Raw genomic sequence first — 15,151 nt, forward strand, 5'->3', positions numbered from 1 at the left:
CAAGCTAGAGCAAGATATACTGAATTCATTAGTTTGGCTGTCAACAGGACTTCTAAGACTTCGATAATGAGTATTTATAAGCTAGAGGAAAATATACATGTACCTATATCTATCTATATATCTAAATAATATCTATTTACTTATATTGTAATGATATGTAGATATAATATATTTTTACTATCAAGTTACTTTATAAATACAGTTTTAATTTTACGGTGTGTAAGTTACTTATATACTTACTTGATAAAATATTTACTGTTTGTTTGTTTCAGAATTACTTAGAGATATTGATCGTTGAATCTTAAATTGGAAATAGGAGATAATATGTCCCTAGTTCTCCAAAGGACTCGATATTACAATGCTGTCTTTATATTGAAGGTTTTTTTAATCATAAAGCTTTCTCTTTAGAGCCTGATGTTTAAATAAAAAAAGGATCCTTTGTAGTTCGATCCGTCCTTCGGCCCATTAAAAAGTATTTTACTTTTCAAGAATACTAATTACTTTTGAAATATATTTTTTATAAAAATTTGCCCTAAAAGTAAGTATTGAATTAATGGCTTGTACATTTAACAGAAAAATAAAATGATAATACTATTCTCAAGAGGTAGCCTAGTTATTCCCATAATGTATTCCAGGAAAAAGGATAAAAATGATGAAAAGAAAAAGTAAGTAAGTAATAGATTGGTAGTTCCTTGGAATATAAAAGATTAAAAAAGATCTTGGTTTATTTATTTATTTACATTTTTATTTGGAGAATACACAGGTACAATTACAAAAATAGATAATAGCATAGCATTATGGGAACATTAGGTGTTTAAATCTAAATTGCACCCTCAACGTCTCACTGTGTACATATTAAATACATAAATAACAAAAATTACAAATTTGTTTCTATGGAAATTACAAATAAACTTATAAATAATATGTAGTTTCACTTCACCAACGCGTTAGCACCTACATAATAATCCATACTAATATTATAAATGCGAAAGTAACTCTGTCTGTCTGTCTGTTACTCAATCACGCCTAAACTACTGAACCAATTTTCATGAAATTTGGTATGGAGATATTTTGATACCCGAGAAAGGACATAGGTTACTTTTTATCCCGAGAAAATGACGCAATCCCGGAAATCCCACGGGAACGGGAACTATGCGGGTTTTTCTGTGACTGCGCGGGCGAAGCCGCGGGCGGAAACCTAGTTCTATATAATTAGTAATCCAGTAGATAATTAAAGAAAGCTATTAAAGTTAGAAATTCAGGTCACGTCCTTTGCTGGCACAGACTTTTGTACATAAAAGTATGTTTACCTACTTGAGAGTCTTTGTTACAAGCGCTATGTAAAAGAAAAAGAGTATTTTCAAATTTTAACTCGTAAATGAAACTAAGCCATTTAATTATTATTAAATTTTATTAAAAAAAATCTATGATATTCGAAGGAGAACTTTGTATATAACACCCTCTTTTTTTTTTTCTTGCATTAAAAAAAACCTGAGTCAGCAATATTATAATCTCTTGATAATACTTAGAATTAAAGCTTTGCTTTAAAGCTCTGTATGATGTAGATTCTAAATTAAAATAAGTAGAAGCTGAGACATGAACCAGACAAATCTAAATCCTAGTAACTATTCGAATCTTCTGGAAGATTCTTTTCTTGATTCCAGATAACAGGCGAAATTCAATAACACTGTGAAAATTGTACTTTATTTTCCCAATCTTTGAAGGTTAGACAAATAAGGTTTTACTTATGTAGGCTGAACAAATCGGCCGGGATTCTAAGAAACAGATGGTTTATCTTTCAGCATGCTTACCCTAATATAAAATATATTCGTACATTAAATAAAATTCAAATATTTGTTTTATTTTATTTAACAAGACTCCAGAAAGGCTTTTTAATCGTCTAAATACTTAATTTAATTATTTTGTATTTTCTATTAGTTCGGAAAGAAGTTTTTGCAGAAAACAGCAATCAAGAAACTCTGTAGGTACGTAGTTGTTCTTTTAAAATCATGTCAGTATTAAATTTTGACTATTTATTCTGTAATTTTAACTAGAATAGATAGAGACGACGATAGAGATCTAGACGATGGATAGAGATCTAGAAACTTCACAAAAACCTTTATTTCTACCTTTAACAGTTACTGTGTTTTATATTTTTATTTGGCCTTGTACTTTGACTTTCACAAAGTAATTGTCACTGCCGAAATAATATTAAAGTTTTCTTCTTGGAGGTTATAAAATGCAATTAGTTAGTCGACCATGAAATGGATTGCGTACTTGGTGTAAATTTGTTTATTTTTGATGTTTAAATGTTAAATATATATATTGAAGAGTACCGGCGTAAATTTAAACTAGGTATGAAATAATTTTTTTAACAAAAACTTGACAAAAACGGTGTCTTTTATCATTTATGTAAGATCCCTAATTTCTTATGTACATGATATTGTGAACGTCAAACTCAAACTCAAAATAAAAACTGCGCTCTTTCATTCTCAAGTATAAAACATATTAAATCTCGTCCGCTTTCACGAGTCGGGCAATTACCTAAATTCAATATTTCCATTCATGAGATAACTTGAACTATAGAAACATGTTTGTCATTTCTTGCGTGTTCAGCGTTATTTAAACGATCAATTAAGCTGATATAAAAATATGTACATACCCGGGCTCTATCCAGGGTCTGTGGCCTGATGTAATCCGAGGGTGCTGGGTCGAACAGCTCATTCGTCTTATACGCGACACCGGGGTACTTCTTTCGACGAGGTAACGCTGGCTCGATTGCTCCTGGACAAAACAAGTTTAGTCTATGGTCACTTTTTGGCACTGTTGGTAGACCATAGAGAGTAGAAGATGGTGATGATACGTGGAAGAAAGTATTACGAAAAGACGTTGGTTGTAGTAGGTACTTATTGACAGCCTTTTTATTGCAGTTGTATTGTATACGGTTGTTGTAGAAGTAAGTAATTGTAAGACATGTAATAAAATATAAAAAGAACCTGTAGTGTTGGTATATCTTAATCATCAAACCATAGAATGCATGACGATCTACTGCTCAAGAAAACTAAGTTCCAGTTGTGAACTTGTGACACAAAATAAAGGTATAGTAAGATAGTATAGAACAAAGAAACGGGAAAGTTAGTCATGCAGTATACAGCTTTGTTTACGGGAAAAGGATAAAGAAGCGCTATTCAAGTGGTTTCTTCATCATCCATTTGCAGTTAACGTGGGGCTGGATCTTGCTTCCGTAAACATAGGCTAGTAAGAGAAACCTTTTTAAACTACGGTATGCCGTATGTTTCCGACATGGGACTGGATTTTTAAATCGATACAATATAATAATGTAATAAACCTTTGTAATAAAAATAATAAACCTTTAAAAATGATACTAATAATGGGGAACTTAAAAAGAACATTTTATAAATATAACACGGCATTGTGTTAGGCTGGCGCTACACATTGGCTTCAAAGTTTGAGCAAACATTTGACCAAACTTTGAAGTGAAAACTTTGACGCAAACACGATTACAAATATGCCTGCTAGACTTGTTTTCAAATGTTTTACGGCACAGTTATTGCAAAGATGGCTGATAGATCGGAAGACGATTTTTGTTGTCTCTTTAATTTTTTTTAAATTATCCCTATACTGGGTTAGAAGGCTATTTCTCTTTCTTTTTAGTTCATCTACCGTAAACGGTAGTGATAAATTATTTTTTATTCGGACCCATGCGTCGTTTACAACGTTACGGTTTTTGTGGTCTTTGTTTTTTGGATCCCATATGGAGGGTTCCGCTTCAAGTAGCTGAAGAAATTCGATAACTACATCATTACTCCACTCCATTATGACACTCAAAATACACACACACAAATGCTCCGGTCAGCGGCGCGCGCGTTACTAAGCATTGCAACAAGTGTGGCAGGGCGCACAAACTTTGAAGCAACTTTGAAGTTTGATTACTTTGATGTTCGCAGAAAACATTCACATTCACATGTCTAGCGCCTGCATAATAAACGTACGACTCGTATCTACTTCTCTTGTCTCGTATCGCTATATCATAATTAATCAACATTAAATGTCAATTTATATTGTATTTTAAATGATATCGTTCCGCTTCCTGAATAATGATATTAAGTATGTAGCTAAATTCAAAACTCGAATGAATAAATTTATACGTGTTTTGCATAAAATCTTGGAAGCTTTATATTGATGGCTTTACCTAAGCGCAGTCTCAAACAAAACATGTACCTAAAGTAAACAAACAGATTCAACCTCCGAGCTAGGGCTGGCACTAATTGGGAGTTAGCGGCACCGATTTTTTTAAGAAGTAAGTAATGTAAGTTCGTATTTTTTTCTGATTTTATGCGAGTAGTAGCTGTGCCCAGCGGTTTTACCCGCATTGCTCCGCAGCTGTTGGTCTTAACGTTATGATATATAGCCTATAGCCTTCCTCGATAAGTGGGCTATCTCAAACCGAAAGAAATTTTCAAATCGGATCAGCAGTTCATGAAATTAGGGCGTTCAAACAAACAAACTCTTCAGCTTTATAATATTAGTATAATATATTGTAAAAATAATATCAGTCTGCACTGACCACGGTCGCTGTTAAGTGATCGAAACGTCAAGATAAATTGGTAAGTACATAACATTATTATCTATGAATAGACAAAGTTATCCGTAATAACATTTTTAATTTCTAAATTCATTATACTCGCGTAAAATCGAACACAAGAAAATAGAACGAAAGCTTTTTGCTGCTATTTTTAATTACAAACATTTTCTCCACATTTTTTAAATTTAAAACTAAAACAACCATATAATACGATCCGCTGTAACAACAGTAGCAACCTTACCAATTGATCTTCTACTTTCAGCTTAGACTAAAATAAGGCACTTCAAGCGTGTCTTGTTTCATAAAAGAGCTTTGTAGCAGATTAGAGAGTCTGACTCAGGAAAGCTCTTTGAGGCTGTTTTGAACGTAAATATTGTCGAATAAGTGCTTGGGTTTAATGTTTATGTTTAATTATAAAGTATATTATAATGAGTACGGTTATTTAGGTACCCTTTCTAATGGAAATAGGACCAGAAGCCTTAACGTTCCTACGTTCCTGCTATGTCCTACTGTCCTATCCTACTATTCCTACTACTATTATAAAGGCGAAAGTTTGTAAGTATGGATGTTTGTTACTCTTTCACGTAAAAACTACTGAATGGATTTGAATGAAACTTTACCACGATATAGTTTATACATCAGAATAACACATAGGATAGGTTTTATCCCGGAAATCCCACGGTAACGGGAACTATGCGGGTTTTCCTTTGAAAACGCGGGCGAAGCCGCAGGCAGAAATCTAGTAATATTATAAATGCGAAAGTTTGTGAGGATGTGTGTGTTTGTTACTCTTTCATGCAAATACTACTGAACCGATTACAATGAAATTTAGCACACATATAGAAGATATCTTGGATTAACACATGGGATAGTTTTTATCCCGGATATCCCACGGGAACGGGAACTATATGGGTTTTTCTTTGAAAACGCTGGCGAAGCCGCGAGCGAAAACCTAGTTTACTATAAAAGTTATAAATAATTCTGTGAATCCATAGGCACGTTTTAGCATTATTACATTTAGTAATGAGAAAACCACAGGATATACTATATTTTGTTCTTTATTATATCCGAATTGTTTTTTGTATGCATAAAATGATGTTGTTTTTATTTACTACTAACAAGCTCTATAGTACTATTTTGCCCGTATTTGCTGCCCATTACCTCTAGCGATGGGCAGTGCGGAGGGCGGCGTAGGGGCCGGCTGCTTGACCACCCCTTGCTGCTGGTTCTGTTGTTCTTTGTACTCGTGCCATCTGTACGTGCTGCGGTACTCCGAGTGCAGCTGCGGGCAAAAGATAAAGTTATAAATATGGTTATGTAGGTTAGAAAGTTTTTAAGGAGTATTTTTTTAAAGATGATATTTAGTGCAGAAACTGGTTTCCAGTTATTCATCATTGATTGTTTTCTTAACTGCGTTATATTATTTCCACCCAATAGTAATACATTAGTTTAATGTCTATTTTTATTATGTTGTTCAAAGGAAAGCTTATCAAGTTTTTAAATAGTATCTGTCTCTCATCTCTGGCCTTTTAGTGGTTATAGACTACATTAAAATGTACCAAATCTTTTCATTTGAGACTATTATTAAAATATCATCATTTATTAAAGTGAAACTTTTATTACATCGTCTCAAACTGTTTGGTCTGAGTAGCGCATGTCGCGTGTATCGCAGCTGCAGTCGACCGTCACGCGACATGCGCTACACAAAGCAGTGTTCGGAACCGTTCGAACTTCTAACAGTTTCACTTTTACCGTGGTTTCATAAAACCACACAACATTTTTTTTTTATACGGTTTAATTTAAATCTAAGTCACTACACTGTTTATTTACCTTTACATAAAGTTTGTAAATCGAGTCATAAATTAGGTGATAAACTAATCAAGTAATCTGCAGGTAATGAGATTTTATGAAAGTTTCCGCCATTTTGTAATTATCCATTACACGGCTGACCCAACAGCCTAATAAATGTTTTATGGATACATTACAATTACAGTCTGCTGTCTGGGAATTTTAATAGTTTACTGTGGGCTATCGACCATAGTATAGAATAATTAATCATAAGTGTATAGTACAGAATAATAACTAGTAGCATAATAGTAAGTATAAATAACAATAAGTGTATTTCATTAAGAACAATAAGAAATTTCATAGTTGCTCCATAATGTTTGTTAACTAAAAAAAAAGCATGATGCTTTTTGCATCAATAAAGAAATAACACACAGAAGACATCATACACTTATGTATTACAGCTATCACATTCCTATGATGAATTAATTTAACGGATTTTAAACGCGATTTAACGCAGATTAAATCACGTTTAAAATCCGTTAAAATCTTTGATTTCTAAATCCTACTAATATTATAAATGCGAAAGTTTATAAGGGTGTGTGTGTGTGTTTGTTACTCTTTGACGCAAATAATACTGAACCGATTACACTGAAATTTAGCAATCATATAGAGGGTAACTTGGATTAACACATAGGATAGGTTTTATCCCGGAAATACCACGAGAACGGGAACTATGCGGGTTTTTCTTTGAAAACGCGGGCTTCGGCGGAATGCTAGTGTAATACTCGTGTAAAATCAGACACTAGAAAATATTACATTGATATGAAACAATTCCATGAAAGCCAGTGAATGTTAGAACTTTATACGACGACATTTCTCAAGTTAATTTAATGTTACCCGATGTTTTATGGTCGTGATAATGTAATCTTTTTGGCTCGTTACCTGACCCACTTTGGGGCTAGATTTTCTTACATAATAGGGTCGTATGCAGTTGGACAATATTACGCTAACGTGTTTTGGATAGGTTATGTAAGTGTTGTATACAATTAACTATTTATGTATGTTATTTGGGTATTTATTTTGAAAGTAGAATGTTTAAAAAATATTTTCTAATGTTTGTTTTAAAGAAATAAAAAATATAAACTGAATTCCATATTTTCAGATTGTAGGTACTGTTAACTACTTACTTGCAATTTTAATTTAAAAATGTCTCTTTTCTTACAGATAAAATCTATTTGTAAAATAACATAAGAGCAATTAAAATTACACATTCATGCATTTAATTTTTATGTGAATTGCAGGAACATAGGTCACAGTATATCTTAATATATATAAATCTCTTGTCACAATGTTTGTCCTCAATGGACTCCTAAACCACTTAACCGATTATAATAAAATTAGCACACCATGTGCAGTTCGATCCAACTTGAGAGATAGGATAGTTTAAACATGTAGGTACCACGGGCGAAGCCGGGGCGGACCACTAGTCTTATTATAAATTATAATATCTAATTATAAGAATATCTATAAGATATATAGAGTACGACGTCGGTAATGTAGAGTCAGTCTGTAAAAACAAACCTTCTTTACGGTAACTTGATATAGATGTAATAGTTATAAAGGGGTGAAAGTATAGCTCATTTGGAGTAAAAAGATATTACCTACTCGAAACCAATTAGTTTCAGAAAAATATGATTTATCAAATTCTTAGGGAAAACGATAAAAAGTAATAAAAACGTTTTTACAAAATAGAAACAGCGCTACATCATTTATAATGATTAAACAACAGCCCCACGAATTGCGTCAACTATTCGAAACGAAGGTATTCGAAGCAGATTGGAAATTGTCCTAGATTCCTAATTATCCTAATAATCATCAATATATAAACCAAACATGCTAGACATTAAAGCGATATAAAAGGCAAGATAAAGAGAAAAGTCCATAAAACACGTAACACGTGGTGATCATCAAACGGATAAAACGACGTGAATTATCTACGGCAGTTGTGTAGGGTGGCCATTAGTTTGTTTGTTATATTTATTGCATCGCTTCTATCGCGGGCCTTGAGCGCGGGGACCGAATCCAGAAATTCCGTAACGAAAAAACCTCACGCTCTCCACTCCGATGGGCACGGAGGTGTGGCTTGAAGGCATGCTATGCAATAGCTTTACCGCGGCAGTCCCCGAGTGCCACACGTCTTTTTGGCTTTTATTTTTCCACATAATTGAGTAAATACTAATAAGGTTTAAAAAGGATCAATCACGCATTTTGCATCAGGTGATATTTATGAAAAAGTATGTAGCATGAATGTCTTTATTAGCAGGATATTTGAAATTATATTTATTTATGTATGTTCTGTAATAAAACATAACATTTCTCTAAGTTTTTCTATCTCCTAAATGTAAACGCGAAAAAAGGAAAGCCCGCCGCCATCTTTCGTATAAATAATACCATTTCATGCAAAGGTAAGCGGATATTATATCGGAGGTTTCGCCGAAATCGCATGTAATTCAGGAAATATACCTTTAGTACCCGCAAGAACGCGTGGAAAGCTCTAGATTATAGCCCATTATATAGATAAGCTGAATGCGTCAGGGTTTAGGGTTCATTGTGGTGCGTGGAGTAAATTATGTTGAAAGTCATCAAAATCATAAACATGCTTATACTTTTGGGAACATTGTGGTAAGGATAAGATAATAAAATTTACTTTTCTCACTTCTACAATGATGACTTTTGCTCTTGGTATTAATATTGATTAAACTAGTACTTGAGAAATAAAATTTGTTAAAGAGGCTGTCTTTGTTCATCGACGACAGGAATTCAAGTTCATGGTTCCAGCAAAAACAAACATTTTAAAAGCATTGACGACGTCGACGATAGCTATTTATTAGCTCTATGAAAATAAATATCCTGTAGTGTACTAACAATTCGATACACTACAAATGAAAAGCCTAATTATTATGTGGCTATCAAAATCAATAAAAATCCACAAAAATCCTATCAAATACATATCCCTCTCACACACAAATCATGGCCACACTACAGATGATATATGTTACTCAATTAAAACGTACCTCGCGCACTGCACTGGTAACCCGCTTTCGTGGAATAGCCACTTTCAAGTGCATTCGATTTTTGCCGGGTTATACCTAAGTCCTAACGTGACCTATTGGTAATTTGAATTGAAATAGGTATATATTTATATATGTTTATGCTAGTAATTGATAGAGGTCAATAATCGAGTAAAGTTAAAAGAAATTATAGATAGGTAGTACATATTCATATACTATATTACATATTCATAAGCTTTAATTAACATCATTCTGTTTAACAATCGAATCCAAAAAATAATCATTTTTCACAATCATAAATTATATCTGTTGTATGAAAGAAAGAAAATCTACGTAGCAATATCTATATCTACTTAAACTACGCTTATCTTTTTCTATATTCTATTTTATATACAAAACTGCATTGCAATTTGCATAATATCAAAAGATATAATCATCACATAATATTTTCCCACCGAACAGTAGGTAACCATATTATCTAATCTGTGACGACTTACAAGAATCAAGTCTACAATACATCAACTAGATAGTACCCAAAAGAGGTCATTTAAATATTTGTCCAAGTCTAGTACTACATTTCTGTATATCTTTGGACAGTCATATTATATTCTCAACGTAATATGAGTCATGAGAATGAGATTAGGGACATGACATTTGACGTCATATTAGAATGAAAGGTCGAGGGGTATTTTATATTTTGCGGACATTTATTGTTTAATAATGTAAAAATATAACGGAAAAACGTTCCTTAGTTTTATACTTTGTAGTGATGTGTTACCATTGCGTATTACATTCTATTCTATAAATAATATTTTTCGTTTATTATCTTTGCATAATATACCTATAATCTATTTCTAATTAATTAAATAAAATATATACTCAAACAAATAGGGTAGAACGTATTTTAGCGTGACAGCCTCGAAATTTGATAATTGCTATCAAATAACGAAACCTTCACTGGACAGCCCGAAACTATAGAATGGACAATAGGTGTCGTTTTACCAATTTTCGGTAAGTATACTAATGGAGTAAGTATTAGCTTGTATTCTATTACATACATGTTTTTGGGTCGCGCAGCTCGTGCTATCTATTGTATGTGCAGAGAAATGTTTTATCTTTGAGTGGAGAATGTAGAAGAAAATCTATAAGATGTGTATTTAGGTATTTGCTTAGTTCAAACAAATCATATTATATTTATACTTTGCAAGATATTTTGTGTTTCTTTAAATAACTAAAGAAATTAGAGATAAGTTTAATTTAAATTCGTAGCTACACTGCTCAAATATTTGCTGTTTAAATTTATTTATCTAAAGAATTAACTGTCTTTCAGATATTGAATCTTAAGATTCTCTTCTTAACTTATTTTCCTATCGGAAAATTAGCGTATAAAGGCATAGAAGGCACAGACAAACATCGTAAAAGCTAGAAATGAATATTGCAATAAATAAGTATACTTCGAAAATTAACAAGACTAAAGATTAATTTAGAATTATTAAATGCATTAGTTATATAGTCGATTATAAGTGTAGGTTTCAAAGTGAAGGCTGATGCATGATATTATTTTTAATATCTACTAAGTGTAACCGATAAATTTTAACTACTTCCTCATGAGTAATTATAAGAACTAACGTAATATTATGATAGAATGATTCATTGATATTGTTAATTATAAAGGCAATGAAATATCTTTCTTTATTTTACACAGGTAAGTTTAAATTTAATTCACGTTTGGCCTATTTATTGTATTTACTTATAATAGTATAATATCTTACAAATTTAAAGTGTATGAGGTATTTTACATACAAATAATCTTCAAATAAGTTTTATAGAAAACTATCGATATATTCCAGAAGATGTAGCACATCACTAAAATCAGGCAATTTTCGTAAAGGCTTCCGGAAATAGAAAACCTTTCGGGGTACATTCTGAGGCGAGTCAGCGATGCGGATAATAAAAGGAAAAAACTATCGATTTCGATACGAACTCACATCACTACCGGGCAATTTTGGTAGAGGTTATATTTTTCGTAAATAAATAATTTAGAAGGTATTGTGGCTGCTAGTGATGTTAATGGCAAATTTTTATGGTTGTGAGCTTAATAGATTCATTTGGCATATAGTACATTTGCTGTTACGGGAAAATGAGCGAAATTGCTGGTTGGAATTACTTTATATATTAGTTATATAGTATGTACCTATTAATATATTGTGTTTCACAATTGGATTTGTTTTTAAAATTGATTGAAATTTAGTAGTTTTGTGATATTTTTCGTCTCTTTGTAGACGCACAGGCGTATTACCTCGTTATTATAGTTCATTATGCCTTCATATTATATCCTAATTGATGTATAATAATCCTCGTATAGTGAAACCTATGCTAGACTGGCTGGTAATATAAATTTTAACGAATCGTGAACGCGTGACCCGCAATTTAAATATAGCATCCGAAAAATGTCATACAATTCCTTATGTAGAGCCGTTAATGTTGACCCAAAACTTTAAATTAAATATGTAAATTATAATTATTTTCTAACAAAATTTAGCAAATTTGCTTTACCTATATATTCTTTGCCACTCGCTATACTAATACGAGGGAAAATAATAACAAAATATAAATAATGCAACGAATTGGTAATAAATTATGCACACATCACTAATTTCAACATTTAACATACTTATTTACATATTATTATTTAAAAAATAACAAATTGTGCTTTTTATCATAATTTCACAGCACAGATATAAAAAAAAATATTCGAAATGCAAATTGAAAGAATATTCAAGCGTGCAGACGCGCCAACGGAATATTTAAGTGGTTTTGAGGTTGAAGCCGAGCCCCGGTTGCCTTTGAGAGGCGTTGAGCACGTATGCAGGATAAAACGTGTGTTTGTCAAATGTGATATTTGAGAATTTAAATTGTATTTAATGTATTCAATTTGATAATTCGGTTGAATCTGTAATAACAATATTTATAAAATGACTATAGATTTATAGGCTATAGTATTTGGCACTACATTTAAGTTGAATTATTATACATAAAATACACCTATATTGTTAAAAGCACACAAAAGATTCACGATCATGCTCATATTTTAAACGTTAGTCTTAACTAGAGGACCTACATCTGTCTATAGCGATATGTACTTGGAAACATGGAGACAAAAGGCTACTTACGTCACGAAAACAATACTGTCTACACGAGAATACAAACAGATACAAATAGCAATTATCATCATCACTTTGAAAAGCGGTGATAAATGATAATTTCACGAGCTATGCCCCGTGGTTTTACCCGCATTTTAGCCGTATTAGTTGTATCGTGATGATGAACTATCTAAGACTGAAATAATTTTCAAATTGGACCAGTAGTTTCTAAGATGAGCGGGTTCAAGCAAGCATACAAAATCTTCAGCTTTATATAATAGTGTAGATACGTAATTAAATCTATATAAATACCTATTATAATTATTATGTATGATTTTTCGCGATTTAAATATTTAAAATCAACGTACATTTTCAATGAAAAATAAATTGTTCAGTAAATTCATTAAAACATTAATTGAAAGGATTTTCTCAGTTTATGAGTTGCTGAGTTGTAAAACCATTTTAATTTGATTCGAAATAACAAATTCAAGAGGAATTAATTGTACACGAACGGTAAAATAAACCAAAAATTTGTTTTACCTTTATAACATTAAATCGTAGGTTTATTATAATAGTTATAAAAGTAAAAAGTATGAGTACTTTTTAACGTAGGTATAGATACATAAACGACTGAACCGATATTAATAACATTTTGCATACTTTGTGCAGTTGTTAACTTAAAATATAGGTACCTACGATAATTTATACCTCAATAATGATAAAAAAATTCCCAAGTCGGGTATGAGGATTAGCTTATAGCTATTAGAATACAAATTACACTGCATTTTAGAAACATAATCTCCAACGGGATGACAAGTAAAGAGGTCAAAACGATTACATTATGACGTATCACATCACGAGTGAGTCACATCTGTTATCGAGTTCGCACTTAATCTATATTTAGGTTACGGACATCTTATGCGCTGAAAATTTTCTTTTTTATTTTGGAAAATTATAATTATTATCTGTAAAAAGCGAATGATGATGATTAGATGTGGCTGGTATTCGAAATTCGACTACAGCTGTTAACATTTTTATATTCATTTTCTAGCCTGATTGCACTTAACGTGGTTATACAAACACTGGGTAAATCTGCGTTTAAAACGAAGACTTAGCGTAACGGTGCATTTACATCCAACGAGCGAATGCTCATTCTAACCCCACTATGTCAAATTTCGTGTGTAAACAGGCGTATAGCATTCTTACGTTGTTCTTAGTGCGTTCGAAAAGATTGTATGCAATGTTTTAAATTTTAATACTGAACAACACTGAATACGAGCTCTAGCTCTATGTTCGTATGATGTAAATGCACGGTCACATATGTATATTCCTCAGTTTTGACACACTCTAGGCGACATATCAAATCAATTATCAATGATAGTTTGGACTAGGATCGGCCTTCAGTCGCAATTCGATTATCCTATCGACTCTCTAACCTGATTTTCACTGCACGGAACGATGGCATATCTACAAATCTGTTTTGCAATACCAAACAATTTATTTCATGTTATGTATGATAAGCTGACCTATAAGACATCACGAGGTGCAAAATATAAATTGAATTGGTCAGGCGTCCGCCCCGGATTGGCGTGAAAGACGCGGGTTCGAATCTCGCCTCGTGATATAATTATCTATTCTTTATAAATTTATATAAAGCGATTGTATGCCATAAAACAAGAAGATATCAAATTCAACGAGGTGCAATATTTTAACAATATATTGAAAGCAATACATCGATACAAGTTATTAATATTAAAACATTTGCAGGTCCAATGAGCGATTGCCATAAACCTAATAACTTAATAAATAAGTAGGTAAGTACCTAATTACGCCCTCTATAAATTATATCTACCTTAAGAGCTAGCGCGCACGAGCAACTTTGTGTCCGCAACTATTTTGTCTCTCCCATCAATTTGTATGGGGAGTTGCGTCGCTACGTGCGCGCACTTTCATACTAGCCCATAGGTGGGAGAGACAAAATAGTTGCGGAGACAAAATAGTTGCGGAGACAAAGTTGCTCGTGCGCGCTCGCTCTCGCTCTTGCTCTTTAGTTGACCTATATTAAAGATTTTAACAGATTTTAAACGCGATTTATTCAATTATATTATTATCTCGACGTTTCGTTTTTGCTAAATGTATAATACTCGCGCAAAATCAAACACTAGAATACAATATATAGAATACATACTACATCTACCTATGTAAATAAAATTTATAACGGTCTTGCCGCCTCTTCCCTGTAAATACGTATACTTATTGGACCTTTGGTACCTAATTGTCATAAAACTATGACGATTCAAAAGTGCTAAAAGTCGCTATAACAAAAAAGTCAGTTCTATTTTAAATCTTAACGAGTGCGTAAACCTTGTGACAATGACTAGAAAATCAATATTCTCATAGGTTTCTCTGCTCGATGAAACTGAGACTATCTAGATTCTAGACATGCAATAATTGCTAATCATACGTCTAAGCTACGACTAATTTCTATACAAAGAATTCTCTTTCAATTGCTCATCTTTTAAATTATAAATATACTAGCTTAC

The 15,151-nt window shown here is 32.3% G+C and overlaps 1 protein-coding gene across 4 annotated transcripts in view; it reads right to left on the reverse strand.

The window, feature by feature from the left end:
• LOC149897837 (uncharacterized) overlaps nucleotides 1–15,151 on the reverse strand; it is a 36,616-nt gene that overhangs the window by 14,426 nt on the left and 7,039 nt on the right. For all 4 annotated transcript variants that reach the window (XM_090115802.1, XM_090115804.1, XM_090115805.1 and 1 more), the window contains 2 exons: nucleotides 5,768–5,888; nucleotides 2,663–2,784 (listed from right to left, as the gene is read on the reverse strand). In XM_090115802.1, the coding sequence (XP_089971928.1) occupies nucleotides 2,663–2,784; nucleotides 5,768–5,888 (243 nt within the window). The remainder of the gene's footprint in view (nucleotides 1–2,662; nucleotides 2,785–5,767; nucleotides 5,889–15,151) is intronic.

Source organism: Colias eurytheme, chromosome 24 (assembly GCF_061535395.1).
Source record: "Colias eurytheme isolate Ceu_HAF_F1 chromosome 24, ilColEury1 Martin Lab GWU primary, whole genome shotgun sequence".
NCBI lineage: Eukaryota > Metazoa > Arthropoda > Insecta > Lepidoptera > Pieridae > Colias > Colias eurytheme.